Consider the following 21,130-nt stretch of genomic DNA (forward strand, 5'->3'; position numbering starts at 1 on the left):
CACTTTGTTCTCTAGTCCCCAGGTTATCAATATTTCATACACATTTTGTGCACTCAAAGCCATTTTTTGCCTGAGTTAACACCACCATCAAATGTTTATAATTTATACAGGATTGCTCATTTTTAACAGGATGAGACGGATGATGAAAATGCAAAAAAAAAAAAAAAAGACATTGGTTGCATTTTAACCACTTTCTAACCCTTCTGTTCTGTGCAAAATGTTTTGAAAATAGTATGGTTTTACATAAACCCAATGCATACAAACAGAAAACTGAAACCTACTACAGTAAATTCTTTTGGTACAGTGCTGAGCTCTGGGAAATCCATACTTCAGAGGTTTTAATAGTAAAAATGCTGAGGTCCCTTAGGGGACAAACCAAGCAGCGTGAACCTTACCAGGCACTTTCAACCCCCTGCCAAGGTAATTGTGTTTTATTGCTTGATCAATTGTTTGTTCTCTGTGAGAAACACACACAATGACAGACAGCTTTGCATAATGAGCTTGGCATGCTGGGAGATGGGCGGGGGGTGCCGCCGAGCACAAAGGCTACCCGGCTGACAGGAAGCACAATCAATATTCGCCAGATGACAGGCCATTTTATAACGGGGCTGCAGACTTTCATAAAGCGTATTAGTGACCACAATTCCCCGAGAAAATATTGAGAGGGCTGGCGTTAAATTTGTGTGCAGTGGTTGGCCATCAGGGGTGAGTTCGGAGGGGAGCTGCAAGCAGGGCTGATCTGCCCACATAGCACCAACTGGAACAGGGCCAAGGACAGCCTCACAGCCCTATTCCCCATGGCGCTACATAATTACACCTTGCGAAGGGAGGTTTGGGAAAGAGTCCCGATACCTCAGTTTAATAAGTGGGACGTGCCCATTAATTCCTTGGCATTCACTGCAGAAATGCACCCAGCTGTGTGCACAGGGACCTAATGGCTAACAGGTAAGAGGCAAGGTAATGAAGGGCTACACATGCTGCGCAGATGAAACGCTCAAACTTTCAGTATTCAGTACATCATAATAACAGTATCCAGCCACTGTACATACACAATGGAACAGAGGATATTCACAAAACAGATAGCAATACTTCAGAATCATATCCATACTAGTGATTCTTTGAGTTTAATGTTCCTCAGCTTGACCACATCCTGTACCCTGGCTGCTCTTTTTAGCTAATGACAATATTTACAAGAACACGGTTCTACAATTATTATCTCAGTTTCAAGTTCTGACTGCATTCCCCTAGACTCTAGAGAAGCAACACCTGAAGCTGTCACTGAACTCTGGAGTTCATGGCACGTATGACCTTTGACCCTATCTTTGCTCTAACCTTCACTCTCTATCCTCACCAAAGCCCCCCAGGATAAACACTTTATGGCCATCATTTACAGTCAGGGTAAAAATTAACAATTGTTCACAGCATGGGGTAAAGGGTGTGGCTAAAGTGGCACATTTAGAGAGAGGGAACAAAAGTCACAAAGGCGGCAGAAAACAGACACTAGGCTACCTTTCTTGGCTTCAGCTTGTCCTGTAAATCATACTGGCCGATTCCTTTATAGCTGATCCCTAGCCACCATGGGATTCCTTGCTTGTCCTGTAGAAAGCAGAAACAACTCATCAATGCCTCGGTTTTATCAGATTTATTAAAACAGAAAAAGGGTACTACAGAGACAATTACCTCAGTAATAGAAGAGCAGCAATAGAAAAAAAGAGACTGAGGCAGATTTGGGCAGCCTGAATACACAGCATCAGTGTGTCATTTTTTTGCCGTGGTTTGATTTACTCAGAGGTCGAATCTCTAACAGATAAAAGCAAGATTAATTACTGAGGTGAGGAATTGTCTAATTGGTGATTAACTATGCACTGTGCCAGCAAAAATGTGCTCCCCAATATCCAAGAACATAATTCAACCCTGTAGTGAAAGCCAGATGAGGATCCATTTAGGATAATTTAATTCCACTTGGCTATCTAAGACCGTATAAACCATCAGGAAAGGTCTGGATGTATACTAGCTATAAATCATTATTTCTATAAGTGAACCTGACATTGTTTTCTTCAAATGGTCCATTTGCTCATTTACCATATTATTTTGCATTTTTATAACAATAAGAAAATCTGTAAAAGAACAGGCTTTCAAGAAAAACACAGATTTCCCTACTTTAAATCCTTAAGAACTTATAGCGGAATATCTTCTTACCTTTACTGCATAATAATGAACCCCGTACGTCGGAAGGGACTCCACTAAAGTCAGATACCTATAAAACAATGGTATGCGTGTTAACACTTCTCCTCCAGTGTCAACCACACCACTTTGTTTCGTTAATACAGCGTTTGAGAGGACCCATCAGAGAAACTGACTGTGGCTTTTATGACATAGTTAAATTCCATTTATTCACCAGCCTGTGTCAGTAACAGTGGCGTAGCTATCGATTTCTTTCAGGGGCTGACAGAGGTAAAGCCCATTGATCAACCCAGGGACACCAATCATATGCCTACCAACGGCCTCGGATCAAGCCACTCGTGGGAAAACCATGTGAAACACTACCTCCCTGATGACAAGGGATGAGGGCTGTGCCCAGATTCAAGTTAATGAATTCTCTGTTGCAACAGAGCCTGACCATATAAAGCAGCAGAAGAGAATCAGGGCTAGGGTCTTGAGTCTACAGCAGACCTCGACCAAGTTTAAGCAAAAGAAAATGCATAATTCCACTTACTGTACGACAGCTTGGCCTCGAGTGAGCCCTTTCAGCGTCTTGTAATGCTCGATTACTCTGTCCTCACTGCGGAAAAGAGCACTGAATGATTACTGGAGCACATTTCAGACAAAGCAAACCATACAACGCACCCCCCAGCCCCCAGCATTAGCACCTTGGCAAAAGTGTTGATTATAGGGCTGTTATTTAACCAGCTTGAGCAGACACACGTACCCGCCCGTCCATGCAGAAAACGCCGTTCGGCCCCACCGTCCCTGTCCGTTTTGCGCCCGTCGCACTGTCGAGCTCCCTGCATCCTCCCCCGCCCTCCCCCCCCCCCCTCCCCCCCCCCCCTCCCCCATACACTACAGTGGCAGAGCGACTGCACAGCTGTTTATCCATTTCACGCACAGCTTCAGATTCCAATCTGCCCATCGATCGGACTCCAGCTGCCGTTCCTCACGAGGGAGCGGCCTCAGAACAGCACGAGAGCCCCTTTATCAGCACGGCCCGTTCTGGTGGAGCCAACCGTGTCAGCACCTCCTTCACTGTCAGAGTCACCGGGCAGATGTAATTAGCACCAGGCCTTACGTAATTAGGCCAGCCGGAGACAAACAAGTAGCTGGTGCAATGCAAGAATTGGCCAGCTGACCGCCCCTGTCGGTTAATCAAAACGCACAATCCTCAAGTGCAAGGTTAACTTCGAGGCACTGTCAGGAGGCTATCTGGAAGATTCCACAAATCTAGCTGGATTAATAGCATATGTGCGCAAGCAGCAGCGGTGCCCTTGATGTCAACTTATTTACATCTTACCAGTAAGCAAGCGATGGGTGCTCTTTAAGGACTTTAGTCGGAAGAGTTGGAAGCTTCTTCAGGTCTGTTCTTGTGATTTCATCACTAAAATAAATAAACACATTTACTGAAATTAAAAGGAACAGGAAACAAACCAGAAGACAATATATATATATTTACATAGGTACATGAGAAGGCAGCGTTACGGATTCACAAACCATCACTACCTTTAATTCATGTATTTTGAAAAAATGATTTATTGGTTGCTTTGGCTGGGATTCTAATCAGAACTTCACCCCTGAAAATTGTAAAGCTCCTGAGAAATAAACATGAGGTGTAAAAAAGCTGTACATTAGGAAATCTAATGACATGCTGTCCGAAGCAGCTGTCAGTTGTTTCCTGTCTGGATAACAATGTAACTGCCAACTAGGGCAGACTTTTATGGCTGAATACAGCAGGTATGGCAAAACAAATTCCTCAGTCTCATAGCACGTCAATGACAACCAAAAAAAATAAACACAAAAACTACAGTTTATTGCCAGAGTCCAAATCTATACATAAATAGTGTCTATATATAAACAATATAAATGCGAGAAATGGGTTACCAACTGATTAAAGTACAATCCACACTACAAATATTACTCCTTGTCAAAGTACATTTTCACACCTATGCATAGTTTTAAATTAATTTTTCAGTATAGGGCTCAGTAACTTCTTAATTCTTTCAAACACTTTCCCCCTCAAAGATTCCTGGACTGGCGCAAAACGCTGACACACCACACCAGTTTAAGCCAAACATTGTATGACATCCTTAGTCCAATGTAATGAATTGATCGCTCTTAGGAGTGCAATAAAGCAACTTAAGAGACATTTAAAACCATGTTTAATTAAACAGTTTTGAATGTGACAAAACATATCAGCCAGGTATTTGAAACATGACAGTGTGGTACAAAAGGTTAAGCCAAAGATAAACAAGGATCTGATCCTGATTGTAAAGTAGCCTCTCACGCAGAATATGTTGTATGTCACTGTCAAGGTCTGTGATAGGATACACTATGCCATGACTCACTTCACAAACAACAAGGGAGAGCAAAGTGCCTTTCAATTACTGGTCAACAAAGACAACTGTGATTTGACTGGCCAGTGCATTGCTTTGCCAAACAAAAGCCATTCAGGAGTTTTGGCTGACATTGCACTGTGGAAAGGTACTGGCCCAACAATGAGAAAATCTAAAAAAAAAAGAAAAAAAAAAAAGAAAAAACAAATCAACATATCAAGACTATTCTTTATAACTGCAATAATTTCTAATGACCTGAAGAAAACATTTCTAACATTATGTTAAATATGCTACAGGGCAGAGAGCACAGACACAGGTATCAAAAGGAATTACATTTCTGCAAATGATGTCTTCTCAAATGTATGTCAAATGTATCATCATGTTAACAAAATGTGAAAATTATGTCTATGAGGAGATGATTGAGAAACACAGCCAGGGTTGTGTTGACCTGCTCTACAGCATCAGGGGCCATTCACCACCAAGACTACTATTATCAGATTCTGACTACAGATTCTGCATTGCCCTCTGGTCTGGCCAAAGAGTTCTGGCCACCATTCCAAGTAACAAACCAAGGAGCTGGGGTGATGGAACTTTCACTTCATCACTGCAGGGACAGATACTTCCATGTAAAATCCAATGAGTCCACCATCTTGGCTATTACTCATAGAATATTTTTGGTAGCATGCTACTGTCAGCGATCTGGAATTCATTACAATGTCTGCGTTATGCTACAGCAGAATGAGGGCTTAGGCCACCATGAGAGTGCCTAGTAGCAGTGTGTCAGCTAGTTAACCAAGCTGGAAGCCTCCCCTGGCAGAGGAGAACTACAGGAGGGACAGCTGGCCAAAATCAAGTTCCATTTGAGCTATACGCAACAACGTGAGAGTGGCAGAACTGCTGTGAGCAAATGTGAATTTCAGTGATAATTGGGTAAGCATTCAACACACTGTATTCATCAAGACAACTACTTCTAATAAGCTATTTTAGGAAGCCATTCAGGGGTTTGAAAAATTCATTATTCAGCCCTTCCACATATGATATTAAAATGCACATGTTTACTAACGCTCATCAATTTGGTCAATCAAGTCAAAACTCTTGCCAAAGATTCCTCAATTTAATACATTAATGACTAGACATACCAATTTTATTTATTATTCTTCGCCATTCACTTCAAAGACAAACACCATTCTCAGATTTGGGGGTAAAAACTAGATTGCTTTCCAATCCTTTAACCAAAAAGAAAGCTATTGTATGTGTCTGTTTTCTAGAGGATAAAAGAACAGAGGTCAAATTAGGCCTGAGAGGAAGATGCAGATAAAGGCTGGCAAAGCGTAGAGGGAGACTTCAGGAGTTCGGACTGGATGATAGAGATGACATCACTACGGTTAAGCCCTCTGACGTCTGGGTGTCTTCTGTGACAGAACACAGCAAAGCCTTGAAAACAAGATGGTGCTGCTCCTCCAGCTCCTGGGCAAGCCCCTGACTCCCACGCACCTAATCTCGGAGCTTCAGGCCTCTCACTGTGCATGCCAAGTACAGCACATGGTTTATGAAAGGATTTATGAACCTTCACCTATATATATATACACACATACACACATATAGGCTATGAATATACTCACATACGCAGGATGTTCCATAAGCGCTTTTACCCCTAGGTGTTAACACTGAGTAACAAAACATCTGTTATACAAACATTTTATGTATTCATTATACATTATACTTTTTCAATGATCAAGATTTTCATTTTTAATAAACTGTCAGCATAAAATGGCAGGGCGTGAGGTTTGATGATTCATAGTTTGTTGCATGGGAATTGCTACTGACTTTGTGGAAGGCATTATAAGCAGCTCCTTCAAATTCCTGAGTGGTTTCATATCTTTGTTCAGGGACCTGCCCTTTAATTAATTTCTAAAGAATATTGTTGAAAACCTTTTTCTTCTCACAACATCCCTGCACATTAGAGACGCTTAATAGTTATCCACCCAGACCGTCTGACCTGAAGGTCTTTAACTTAAATTATTTTATGCTGTTTTTCAGTCATGACAAAGCATGGCACAGGCCCTCCAAATGTGATAAAGCATGAACTGGGGTTAAAGCTCATGTGACCAACACCATAGTAGTTAACGTTCCTGTTAAGCTATTAAGCATTTCGGACCCAGGTAATAACATATCAGATTTACAGGACTTCAGTCAATTAAATCAAAGATCATACACTATGGCATTCTATGGCGTAATGCTTAGTATGGAATGGTTCTTATGATAAGACACCATCATCAATGATTTGCATATAAAGAGGAATCATACAGAAGAATGTTTTGACGTTTTATGTTTCTCTTGAATAAAATTTTGCAAAGCGTCAATGAATTGAGAACAAACAGCAGTCAGCCTTTGTTTATCACTGCACATTCATTCCATACAATTCCTTACGGTGCGTAAAGCATTGTATTAAAACAATTCACCAGGGAGGCCTCCAGAGGGACTAGGCCTAGGTAAGTACATCCCTTCTACCATGACATGCTCAACAACTTTGACAGAAAAGATAAATACGTGTGCACAGCAACATTAACTGACAATTTCTACTCATGACTAAAACACTGATTAATAAACCAAAACTTCATTACTGTCCTTTCACAAAGCCATTATTCTTGGAAAAACCTTATCAGCTGGACAGAATAAGCTTAAGAGTGATATTTTGTTATGATCTCAGATCCACATGAGGGCTGATAAAATAAGCAGGAATATTCTGACAAAACTGGACCTCAAATACAAGGAATGCAACCCTCAATCAGAGTAGCAAAACATGTTACACTTAATTTATTGAGATTTCAGTCACCTTCTGTAAGGGCTCTGACAGATAAACTTCAAAAACAACAAATGTAAAGATTACATCTTCACCCACATAAAATAAACTTACAAAGCATAAAAGTTCCAGAACTAAGGTTAAAAGGTAAATCAAACACTAAACCTAAAGAAGTTTAAAACTGTTTAAAGCTGTAAATGTATGCTTTGTTTAATGAAATAGCCCTGGCACAGCTCCTTATGCCAATACATCTTGGGTGCCTGCCAGGCAGACTTGAAAGAAAAAAATCCTGCCCTGTGTAGTCAAACATTAACTTACAACCGTGACCTTTCAAGCTTGAGTTTGCTCACTGAGTTATGCCTAAAAACAAGACCCCACGTTACAATAGAACTTCCTATCATTCATTAAAGGATTGACTCTAGCAAGCACAAAAAGTATATAGTCGAGACTGCTAAATATAGCGCAGTGCGTCTACAAGAGGTAGTTGTGGCATTAAACTAAATAAAAAGGTCCCATGTAACTGCAAAAACTCAGGGTAGCTAAAAAGAATTCACAGGGATTGAGCGCCCATATGCATAAAACAGCTTTCAGGTCAAGTGCGCAGCGCTAGCTACATTGATCTCCTGAACAAGCCGCTTAAACCACCATGCTCTGCATGAATTATCCGGCCGCGCTAGCAGAATGGATATTGGCTTTACATATCATCAATCAAGAACGTTTTCATTGCTCCTCTAGGAGAACCGCATAATCGTGGCAACCACCGCTTTCAATTTCCTTGACGTATAAAAAACCCTTGCTCGGGGTGCATATTTTGGGGGAGAAATCTACAGCTTAACACGTTTGTTCGTTTTAGGCAAAGTGAGTGTCCTTACCTTGTATAATCTCCTTTTGCTTCCTGCAATTTAGACAAAAAAAGTACAATTGAAGTTTCAGCGCTGTTATTATTTGACAGTTCTATTAGAACGTTAAGAGACTTCTGTATTAACCAAACATTTACTTACTTTGCATATCGACACAATTAACAGCTTTTGCTGTTGGTGGCTTAATAAACACAAAACATTATATCTGTTCTATTCTGCGAAAGAGAACTACCCGAGACGTTTCAATTCAACTGCATTTCCGTGCGGACTATCTACATGCGCCTATTTCACGTGTAGTTACCTACCCACACAGCTAACGTTACAAACATCGAAAAACATTAGCTAAGGTACTTCTACATAACCTTACAGCTACTCACAGCAGGCCAACATACAGAAGCGTAATCTTAGCTTGGCTTTTTCAATAACAAGTACAATCAGTTTGTGTCAGTTCAGTTCCTACAGCTAACGTTACCTATTCACCGGACACTGGATACACGGTCTAAAACGACAAAGTGCAGAACGAATGCACCACACGCAGCAAGCACGTATGACGGAGATAAAGCTGGCATGCTTTGAAAGAACCGTTTTTATTTAGTTCAAGCTAACTAGGTGAAGGTCTACATCCAGCGATGCGATATACTGGTTTTAAATAATCTAGTCTACAAAGATAACTAGTTAGCAAGCTAGTCAGCTACACACCCATGCAATCAAACAAGTAAGCTAATGTTATTTTGGTAAACCGCACTTACCTGCAATGTGTAAGCAGCTAATTTGAAGACGTTTTCACTTTCAACCTCAATGTCTCCCTGTAGCGGTTAGAAAAAAAAGAAAGGGTCGGTAACTGAACTTTAGAACACGGGCACACAAGCACACGACCCTTATCAGCACCGCGGAGCTTCCCACAGCACTCCGTACCTTCAGATTCCACTGTTACGGACCCAACCATTCCCACAGGGACTCTGGGAAAGAGGACTTAAATAATACCAACTGTTGCATAAATTTTGCGTATATTTCACAGTGCTCTAAATTATCAGTTGCACTAACAACGATAAATTAACCATCAAAACAATGCAGATGCCAGCTTCTGCATGTTTTCACGATGTAGTTAATGATGAAAGTCCCTCATCAACATGGTATGCTCTGAGAGCAGGTTCAGCGCTCACATTCCCACCCCTCGTTTAAAAAAATACTTTTTATCCACAAAAACTATGTTATGGTTTTTATTTCGACAGAAGAATAAAACATACATTTAGCATGAACAAGGCTGTAGCGCAGAAGTCACATTTAGGCTTACTTCTTAGTTTTAGCCCAGCACTAAAGTTGTGTTGAACTTGTTTCAAGAGCCGTGCTTAGTCGCAGACAGGGTAATTGTGTGCGTCCAGTTTCTAGGTCACTCTAGCCACCATGCAGACCCCAACCTTACCATCTGCACTGAGTCGGTGGGGGTTCATTGCTAGTCTTAATATCCTGTCTGCTGTGCACAGAGGATGAAGTCCGGCGGCTTGTTTTTAGAGTCGGATGCAAACAAGTAGATACGAGCAACAATCATAGGGCTTCGTTTAAACAAATCGAGCCGGTTTTTCTGTTGTTACTTAAAATACTGGCTTCATAAGCTCCTCGGTATGAAACCGATCTCTTATGCACGCTGAAAATAGTAATGTATGCATTGTATCAGTTACATATATATATTTGACAACATTATCTATGGAAAATATGTAGATGAAATCTTTAAGTTGTACAATATTTCTTATTCAAATAAAACATTTTAAACGGACCTCGAACAGTATCAAATTCGATATGACTGACAGGGTTTGTTGACGATCTAAGTACCTGAATGCTAATTTCTTCTAATTGATGGCCTTGTTGTGAATTGTCAGAGAAGGATTATAAGGAAAACAAAAGCCTGTGTTATTAGCGCATGGAAGCGATACACCAAATGATTCCAGACTCAGTACGTTACAGCTTACTTTAATGTCATCATCACCTACAATTATCTCTCCCCAGATGCCCCTTCTGAGCCGTCGTGGAGGTCTGCCAAGTGTTTGTGTGTGTGCGTGTGTGCGTGTGCGTGCGTGTGTGAAAGAGTTGGAGAGCGAGCATGGAAGAGTTCCACTATCTCTTTTGTGTGGGTTTGTCATGTCTGCTCAGCTTTCCTCTGCTTACCCCCTAAATGTCTGGTCTACCGTTTCCCTCTCTAATTAACACAAACCTTATCCAATATTTGTACTAAAACAATATCACTTTGCAGATGGGATCCCCTGGCTGGCTAAAATTTGTGGGGCTCAAGCGATTTAGGCAGGTTTCTTGAGCAGGGAGAGGCAGTGAATTGGTACATTGTTCTGGTTTATGCTATTAGAGGGCAGTGTTTCAAAAAGCCCCTGAAGTCAATAAATGATGTTTTTAGGATCAAGTAACTATTTGATACTTTTAGAGTGAACTGAAAGCCACCATTGTGAACAAAAGAATGGAGCAAATACAAAAAAGAAAAGAGATGAAGATTAAAATTAATTACAGAATGCAGTTTTTGAACCACAGTACATCAGCAACACAATTCTATTTATCAGTAGAACTGCTTCCAATGCTAAAACGGCTGCTCTAATAATGGCCCTCATGTTAACAAGAGCTGGAGATTGGCCAGCCTTCAAACTACAACTACTCCTTAGCTAACGGCTGTCTCCTGTAAGCTGCCCTGTAGACAAAAGAACTTCACAGATGCCCACTGTGTTTTTGGCTGAGCAAGCTTGTTAAAGATGTTGACATCTGGAAGTTCCTGCAGCAAAAGTTGCTCAGCACTTGGGTGTCCCAAAAAAGTATATTCGATTGAACTTTATCTCAAATACCAAAAAGAAATATTTTTGTCCAGACTAACTTCAAGGTCTTCATTTACAAGCATGTTTTTTTAGTAAATTACTGTTTACAAAGTCGAGTTAGACATTGTTATAATCCTTTGCCTTTAAAAAGCATTAAGAGAACAATAACACATTAGGGACTGGGTGCGCCCATGCTGTGGTCCAGTTTCTGTACAGGACCTTGTGGTGTGTATGAATTTGTAAAGCTTGTGGCACAGCCTGCATCATTCAGCACTCCACAACTCATTTTCATGTTGCTTGCTGACTTGTGAAATTAATAGTTAGATTTCTGAGTTTTCCTGCTTTCCCAAGCAGCCTTTAAATGCATTGGCATCAGTTTGAAAGCAGAGGCTGAAGGTTTTTCCCCAATATCACTCAGCAGCACAATGCTGAGCGGGCACATTCTGGATGATATATGAATATAGAGCACTTTCTGCAAATTGGAAATACACAAGTCAAACAAATCAGTGTTTGAATTAAATATATGAATGTAAAATACATAAATCACCTGCTGAAAATACACAAGTAGGAAAGAACATTAAATGGCAGTATGGCACTTTCTATAATGAGCTCTGTTTCAATTAGGATATACTTTACACAACAAAAATATAAATAAGAAATACATTACAATAAATGTAATAACATCAAGTAAAGAAGGACTTACATTGTAGACAGAAGACTTTGCATTCAGAAAAAACAGTTCCACTGTTGTGTTTTCTTTCAAGAATGAAATATTCTCAATATAAAACCTGTAAATAAAACACACACGTACATGATCTTTGAAGACATGCCCTTTCCTGATTTCTTAAAAATGTTTTAAAATGCCACATTTGTGATATTTTACCACACTGTATACACTGGGCGTGGAATTAAATTCACTCCAAAGTATATTTTTGTGCTATCCTACCTTGAATGGACAGGTAATATCAGAATTTTTAATATAAGCCAAGAAAAATCAATGCCTTTGCTACATATTTCTGAGCACAGCAATTATCCATTATTTCTTGGGGCTGTTTTTTATGGTCAATGACATGAATATTCACATTAAGATTTGTTCTTCTACTCATTGGTGCCCTCTATTGGATATTGTGTTTCAAATATGAAAACCTTGGTTCTCTTCCTGCTAACCCTCAATGATCCATTACCTAACATTTCAGAGGGAATAATAAAAGACTTGCATACTAACAATATGAAAGATTTAACCAGGGTGTGCCAACACACTCTCAACACTCAGGTGCGCTGCAGTTACTCACCGCACAAGGAACCTCAGGGCTATTGGTCCAGTCTTCTTGGAGAAGTCATGGTCCAGGACCCTGCGGTCCAGCTGCAGCCAATTACACTGGCCCCTGAACAAAGAATGAAAAATATATTATGCACATGAATGGGAGGGTGCCTTCAGTGGGCATAGGTGTTTCTGCAAGTCAAGAGACAGTACTAATGCTAATTAATTTGCCAGGCAAACGGCTGTCTCTAGACAGTGACTCATACATGCTGAAACCACATTATAAAACTGGGTGTCTTTTGGAAAAATTTAGGTAATAGCTAAATGTATCCTACTCAAGGGCATGATGGCAGGTTGAACCGGGGGATGTCAGCCTATTTTCCTTGCGTCAAAGGCCAGTCAATGCCCTCTCTGCTACTCTACACCACAGTTTTTTTGGGGTTTCAAACCCTAACGGTAAGATCTGCCTACAAATCAAACCCAGGACTGTCCAAAGCAAATCTCTGAAATATACTGGAAAAGCATCTGATGTGTGACCTGCATTGAAAGCAAAATTTAAATCTATTTTACCTACCATGGTCTACTGAAAAAGCACTGCTATTTTAACTCATTTGCAAATACCTATTTAAGTATCACAAAATATTACATACTTTGCTTGAATATACAGTAGTGCAGTTGATTAATAATTCCATACATGAAATAATCTATTTAATACATCAATTATATTAAAAACACAAACTCAAATGTTACTGCACAGTATATAATTATCATCGCAAGATATAAATAATCTTTAAACAGACACCCTGGCCAATGTTATTACAGGTGGAAAAGGAATACTGCGAACATGAGGAGTCTTGCCAGTCCTGCTGAACTGGCTGTACAATGACCTTACAATAACATCCTCCAACCATGGTGAAGGACCCTTATGCATCATGCATACATTTGACAATATTCAAATACATATTCATATATCTATAGATGTTTTGTAAATCATAAAGTGCAAATAACATTCAATGTTCTCAAACTATATTTGGATTTTGAAATCTGCTTCAATACAAGAAATGTCCACTGAAGACACTGCACTTCAATTTAAACGACTTTACTTGTAAGTATTACCTGTACGGTCACAGATAGCTCCTCATAAGCACATTTAATTGTGATGTGACTCATCTAGAAAATATCTGAAAATGCAGACTCTCCTGTAGCCAAGAGGCTGCTGTGGTCACAGCTGGTATACTTCTAACACAGGTGTGCATACACAGTAGACGGAGGAACTATTTGAGACGTGTTTTCACAGCTGCAGATATCTCCTCTTGGTACAAAGATGTGTTTTTTTTCCACCAAGCATGATTTAATGGGAGATTTACATGAAAGTAGCACACCGGTTTGGATATTTTAGGTTTGTTTCTAAGTGTAATAAATACCAACCTCCCCACATTCCAGAGAGTTCAATTGTGTTGTTACTCTTACATCTTATATCTTAAAAATGTAGGGTTTTTAACTTGTTTGTCTGGGTAGAAACTGTTAATTTCCATAGCAGATTCTCCAGTCTACTAATATAAATATTTGTGTGCACGTTTTATAAGGAAATATCAAAATAATATTAGTAAAAATTTTCCGCACCCAGACTTTTGATTGATTGTAATCACTTGGGGAAAACAAAGCTGCTTCTAATTAAAAGTAGCATCATACGTGCTTTGAAAAAGTAGCAGCCATAACAATATCTGATATTAGTACACTCATTTCATAAGCATGTAGCATCAAACTTACGTGTCATCGATGAAGGTTATTCCAAAGTATTCCTTTTCTTTAAGGTTAAAATGGGAAGAAACCAAATCTAAGAGTTCCCGGGACAAGAGCTTTGGCTGTAACATGGAGACACAATAACTGCTCAGATTAGGTGGGTGTGATCTAATCCTTTGCATATGCATCATATATACACATACATATTTTTCATCACAGTTACATATACATACAAACTTTTTGTTTAGCTTCCTCAAGGTTGTATTATGTTTCTCAAATCAATCACTCACAATAAGCAAATCCATACATCTTGAAAAGAACAAAGGACACAAAATATTTTTAAAAATACATATAGATGATATACAATGATTTTAAGTAAACATGCTTGTGATTGACCCAACTTGGTGCCATATGGACAAAGTAATAATGTCTAAATATCACACATGGCTTAACATGAGTAACTATATTTTCAAAATGGCCTAATTATTGGGAAACCTCATGTCTCGGGAATTAGTGGTGGGTATTAGAGCCCAGGGTATTTGACTAAGCCTGTGTAAAATCAGCAGAATCCTTCCAGCATGACTATACTCCAAGGTGAGACTGTTATGACTGTTATTACAATAAAACATCAGCCTTCTGAAGACATGCATGAAGAATTATGAATTTAAAATGATTAGAGGTTCAATTTGGTGTACATGTGAGAGTTTTACACTGATTTTCAGATGGACTTTTACAAAGATTTGGATAAAACTAGTGAAAGCACAGAATGCCTGAGCTGTTCAGAACCAGGACTGTCAAGCGCATGGGTCATGGCTCTGGATGAACTAAAGACCAGTAAATGAAATGGCAGGAGGTAAGAGGCCATACCTGAACCAGCAGCTCCAGTTTCCTGTCATCCAGGAGATGAACCTGGCAGAGTCTGCCCTCTGTCATCTGCACAACAGGAATAAACATCATCACTGCCGTGCACCACACTGCACCAAATCTCCAAGTGTGACCTACACTGGCCCCCACCTATCAAAGCAGCTCTGGTACCCTCTATTTCTCTCAGCCCCCACCTTCCATTGCTCTCCTGTCAAGGAATCGCATTCAGAAGATCTGACAATTCAATTTCCCAAAGAAATAATTATCTATCCAGTGCTCTTAGATGAATAAATTGGATTCCTGTTACTCCTACAGAAAGGCATTTGGGCGTCATCTGGTGGAGTCAGCAGATTTTACAGGTGTGCTTTTCGCTGATGCTTTTGTTTTCAGCAGTTTTCTTCATTCAGATAAACAAATTACGCTCTACAGAGAGTGAGGCACAGGAAGATCCATTGGGCTTCTCTGCTATGTTAAGCCGAGTGATATTTTCAACCCCATCATCTGGGTTTTTTCTTCTATCATTCCTGGAAAAGAACCGTCTAGTTAAAATTACACAATGCTGTTTACAACTGAGAGAGTGGCTGCATAAACAGACTAGAGTGAACAGCATGTACAGAAAATGAAAAGTTCAACAACTCTGCATCAAAACACATGCAAACTGCCTTGTTTATAACCTGATCCTGGCATAGTGCATTCGGCTGTTAAATACTGAGGTTATCCCTCTAAGATTGTGGGAAAGATGACATTTATTTTTGTGAGTGAAAACCATGTGGCTGCTGATGGGTTTGCCGCGGCTCGTGTGATGGCAACCGATGGTCTCACAGGAACCCAGCCACCACAGCATGTGATGGAAATAACTAGGACCTAACAGTGCTAAGAGAAAGCCACCATGACACACTGTTCAGTCTACCACAATTAACATGCAAATGCATGTTTATATACTCTCTGCCATGTTTGAATATCTGTCATGCAATTATTCTGCTGTGGCAATAATTGTCTATGTGACAATTAGTTTTGTCTTCCAATGCTTTTCATTCAAAAAAACTTTAACTTTGCACCAGGTCTTCAGGAAAAACTGGCTAAAAGGGTCTATCTGCAATCTGAGATGATCTTACATCGTACAAATTCTATACACAAGTCATCAATAGATTACTGTTGTACAAGGCAACTTTCATTCTACAGTCTAGACAGACAGTATCTTTAATTTGATTTGCTCATTCAGAAACCTTTCCATTTGTATTTTTCAACAGATTGCTTTGAGGTAAAACCCCGTTTTTTCTGTAAATATTACAAAACAATAAAACATACAGCCATGGAGTTTTAATTTTAAAGTGAGATGGTTGTCAAATATCATCAGAAAAACAGAAGAGAACCATGGGGTTCATACAGCAACAGAGGATTGTCTAATCTGTCTTAATAGAGAGAATTATTGTAGCTGTTAATTACACAAGATCCATTGTCTAAAAGGGGATTAGTCACTATAGTAACCCCTTAAAGGATTGTGGGATTGTCCAGTGCGATCTAGGGTGCCTGTATCAATGGCGCATTGTTACTAAGAAATTACGTCAAATAATGCTACAGGACCTAGGACACAAGGATCACTATATAGAGTGATAGTCTGTGTGTGTGTGTGTGTGTGTGTGTGTGTATGTGTGTGTGTGTGTGTGTGTGTGTGCACATATACTCACACGAGAGAGAGATCATTACACACCTAGATATGTACAGGTATTAGTCTGTGTGTGTGTGTGTGTGTGTGTGTGTGTGTGTGTGTGTGTGTGTGTATATAGAGAGATCATTACACTTCTAGATATGTACAGGTATTAGTACACTATATTTAGTCTGATGTTTTTGGCTAAGATGTCATCATTTTTAGGAAACTTTAGGATGCAGTGCACAGCATCCGTTGCATTTCTGCAGCAGTCCTCTGACTTGATGCCACTCACTGGATGATGACATTTTCCACATGTGGTGCCCTTTGACCCCATCTGTGTGCTTCCCCTGATATGATCCTTGGTCTGTATTCCAGATGATTTGTCTCTTAGGGGTTAACAGTTCTCACCCTCTTTGAGCCAGAGCCAAGGGTGTGTTATGGGCATTAAGGAGACTGTAAAGTCACCTACTACAAAGGCACAGGCGATATTCTATACCTCTATACCTCAAACACATTGTGCATGTTGTTTCACAATGGGTGTGGCACAGTTTGTTTGGAGTATCCTGTGAACATGAGAGCTTGCTTAGGAAATGAAGTGAAATGGAGTGAAATGAAGCAAACCCAAACCTTCTGAATAGGTTGTCTCGGTTCGTTTAACAAAACAGCTTGGTGCGTCTCACTTGGAAAATGTTGGCTGCGAATATAAAGAGGATTCACCTCTCTCTCATGCAGGAACAAAACCCTACTAGATTTTGCTTAAAGATGAGATTTCTTCATTGAGACTGTGGGTCACAGCATATCACCCAGTGGATATAACTGTACGTTTTTCAGGTAAATTTCATGGCACTGTACACTTGATGGTAGATTACAATTTGTACATAGGGTTATTGTTTATATGTTAGGTTTTTTTTTCTTTTCTTTACAAAAAGCTTAAGTTATTGCGGTCAGCCAATGCCTTTTCAATCCTATTGTTCACCCATAATGTTCTCTATAAGGAGAAGAAAATAATGTTACTCATGGTGATGAATCTCGGAAACAAATAAAAGGAATATTTCCAAATTCATGCAAAACAAATGTGAAAGGAAACCAGTGTGTGAAAAGGTCCAGTGCGAACCCCCAAACTGTTGCCCTCTGTACCTCCCCAACCTAAACCCCAACTTACAAATCAGCATTCCAAGGACAATTCTTATCACGCTAGCACCGTCTTCCCTACACAGTCAGTGTACACAATTGAGGTCTATCAATCCACTTCACTATTAGGAATAAGGGCATATCCTATTAACCAATCCAACCTGACAGAGAGCAGAGAGCAGCATAAAATAGTGAGACACAGACTTGGACTTGCGAATGGTCTAAGACAGTGAATCATCGGCACTCCTTAAGGGATTTCATGCTATTCTACCTACCTACTTTATCCTACCTGAGGTTTTGGGCACCATACCCTAATTATCTGAACATCTTTCAGGGAAAATTGGCTCCCATATAAGGCAGCCTGCAAGAGAGGTTAACTGTGTCAAGAGTAGGGTCATGTGATGCCTAATAGCCATGACAGAGAGGTCAACACTCTAAAGCTGTGTCTCAGGGGCAGGAACTTCAAACACTGCCCCCATCACACAAGCCCCCAGCCAGTGACCTGCACGGGCTTAACACCCACCCCCAAAGCATTAGTCTCCCCATAATGTAATTACCTTCTTACTCACTCACTACGCTCAGTCTCACATAGCTGTGCCAATTTAGATCTCATCTTAACTGAAAACCTTTAAAACACAATTAAAAGCCTAATGTCACGCTTCTGGTTAACAAAAATGAACACTGCAACTTGGGGCTTCATTTCTTTGCACTTAGCAATCCAGTTAATCAACGTGAAGGAATAATTTTCCAGTTTTAGCCCAATTTGCCTGGGTGTTCAAGTGCTTTATTCCCTCTGTAAAATGCTTCTGATGTAGTTTTAAAACAAAGCAAAACGTTTATGCCTATATTAAGACAGAAAGAAGGATTTTAACTGAAAAAATAACTCATAGACACATGTCCTGTAGTATCTGGAGGCATCTCACAATGATTACAGATAATTGTTGGTTTCATGTTTAGTCTCTTCACATCTCAATAGAAAACAAAAAAGTTGAAAGACCACCTCCCATGGAAGGCACACTGCATGTGTGTAAAGAATAACCGATTGAGCATGTTTGTATTGAGCCGTTGGATGTGCTTGGATGCCTTAGACAGAGTGCAATCTTCCCGCATTTACAGCGCAGCTCTGCAGATCAAAAGGCTGGACACACAGCTCCATAATGGCTTCCATATGTCCCACAATGCCTACGCATCCAAGGGTTTTACAAGATTCACAATGAACTATCCAACACAAACAGCAAGCCTTTGTCTTTTATTTGATTGTTTTTCCCAAAAGTTCATGGCACTTCTTGTGCTGTTATATAAGCTGTAAAAATACATCATTCAGTTAAAGCTGGATTGTAATGAGCAGCTTATGGGGGCATGTTTTGCTCCTGTGCAACTGAGGCACCCACTGGAGAAGGAGAGGGGAAAGGGACGCTCCAATTTGGATGCTCCAAAATAACAGACCTAAACAATTATTTGGGGCTTTGATATAGCAAAAAGGATCAATAGCGGATAAAAACCACCTAATCAGTTCAAATACAAATCTAAAAGTCTGTCTTAAACCTGCCAGCTATTGTTTAAAATGATCTTTGCTCCGAAAAGACCCTGCAGGGTGGTCACATGTTCAGCTGGCCACCTGTACGACAGAGGAGAAACTCCATACTGAGCTCCATGCAGATGTGGGTTATTTGACATCAGGAAAGCACAAGGATATACCTTCAGCAGCTCTGACAACAAACACAACAGAGCACATTATTCACATCAGAGCACAACAAATGTACATAAGCCTCTCCCCCACAGCAAAGATAGAAAGAACTGAACTGTTTTAAAACAATGTGAAAAGCATTCACAAGCAATACAACAGTGTATGGTGTGACACTGGGCACAAATAAGATGCAAACATTACAGCTCACAGAAATCTACTAGTTCATCCAAGAAGCAGACATAATAACCCCTCTGCAGTAAGACTGCTCACAAGAACAGCCATCCCACATCCCAGATCCATAAATGCCACAACAGGTACCACTGATTAGAGATGCCATACCTTGTAGAGCTCCCCAAACTGGCACCAGGTCTGTATGAAGCGCTGGCATGGCCTCACCCCCCTTGCATACCACTTTCTGAAAATCCGCTCCGCCAGGTTCCACATGAACTGGCCCCCGCTCAGCAGCAGGTCTTCCACGCCGCACATAAAGCCGGCAGCCATGGCTGTGGCACTGCACCGGAGTGAGGCTCAGAGAGGACTGGTACTCTGTTTCGTGGCTGATGTAACCTCACAGTGGAGTGAGCTGGAGGAGCCTGGGTGAAAGCCTACAGACGGCTCTTTCAGCAAAACCCCTGGGTCCAGTCCAAGCCATCCCCTCGGAGGCAGCGGCACAGAGGAGGGCAGGCCCAGAGCTCAGGGTGATCAGCCCAATACGGAGCAGCCACAGAGTCCAGCCTTCCCACTGTACACGCACACACAAATACATACAAACCTGCGCGCTCACATACATACACACACCGAAAATGCGCACACACACAAACACACACACACACACACTGCCTCACACTCTCCTTCTCTGCCTGCCCACTTGTTTGCCAACTCCACATCCCTCTCTCTCTTTCGTACTCTCCCTGTTTCCAGCTTTCTTGCACATGAACATTCCCCCTGTAATATGGGTAAACAGAAAGTCCTAGACAGCTCACAGGTCTCAGGTTTGTTATTTCAGCGCTCATTTGTCTGCTGTATTAGACTGACCGCTAAAAACATCTAAAAGTCTAAAAAGTCAATACATGAATACTCATGTACATCTGTTTTTAAGATCTTTGAACATCTATAAAGTTTAAAAACATCTATACAGCTTGTACAAGGTAGGTAAATCTTTTTTCAGATATTTTTCCATACTCCCTATAACATTGTGTTTCATATTCTGTGCCATGTTTTGAGACATGACTCATTGGGGAAGTCTGAAAAGGTTGTTCATTTTCTCCACACAAGGGGAGCAGTTTCCTGAGGACAACAGACATCTCCACCCATCCATCCCATTTTCCAGAAGAAAACACTAAAATAACTCACTTCATTACGAGAGCCTGTGGCTTTAGGCTGCCATGCTATGACAGAAAGGAATACCGCTTCACTCTGGAACATAAAATTTGAAAGACCATTACGTGACTGTGTAATTTTCTCTCGTACTGTTCTGTATTTTTACGGTTTATTTTATGAGGAGAACACAATCTGTGCCTGTCATTTAAAAAAAAAAAGAAACGATTTTATTGTAAATGTGGAGAATTCTGGGCGGGCAGGATGCAAATTTTGCCAGTCAAGTCTCTTGAGAGCCACGTTGTCAATTAAAAAAAAACAAAAAAAAAAAAAGTGCACTGAGGAAACCATGAATGACTGACTGCTGGGTAAACTGAAAGTAGAGTAGTCACGTCAAGCAGCACTTCATCTGGATACAATATCCTGTTGTTTGCCTGGAAGATTGAAATCTTCCAAAAA

The 21,130-nt window shown here is 40.4% G+C and overlaps 1 protein-coding gene across 1 annotated transcript in view; it reads right to left on the reverse strand.

The window, feature by feature from the left end:
• Positions 1-21,130, reverse strand: part of frmd4ba (FERM domain containing 4Ba) — a 47,375-nt gene that overhangs the window by 11,243 nt on the left and 15,002 nt on the right. Inside the window, exons 2-11 of the mRNA XM_036531081.1 lie at positions 14,889-14,954; positions 14,049-14,143; positions 12,310-12,402; positions 11,721-11,805; positions 8,957-9,013; positions 8,220-8,242; positions 3,509-3,592; positions 2,717-2,782; positions 2,200-2,257; positions 1,510-1,596 (exon numbers count right to left, since the gene is read on the reverse strand). Of these exons, the coding sequence (XP_036386974.1) occupies positions 1,510-1,596; positions 2,200-2,257; positions 2,717-2,782; positions 3,509-3,592; positions 8,220-8,242; positions 8,957-9,013; positions 11,721-11,805; positions 12,310-12,402; positions 14,049-14,143; positions 14,889-14,954 (714 nt within the window). The remainder of the gene's footprint in view (positions 1-1,509; positions 1,597-2,199; positions 2,258-2,716; positions 2,783-3,508; positions 3,593-8,219; positions 8,243-8,956; positions 9,014-11,720; positions 11,806-12,309; positions 12,403-14,048; positions 14,144-14,888; positions 14,955-21,130) is intronic.

This window comes from Megalops cyprinoides, chromosome 6 (genome assembly GCF_013368585.1).
Source record: "Megalops cyprinoides isolate fMegCyp1 chromosome 6, fMegCyp1.pri, whole genome shotgun sequence".
NCBI lineage: Eukaryota > Metazoa > Chordata > Actinopteri > Elopiformes > Megalopidae > Megalops > Megalops cyprinoides.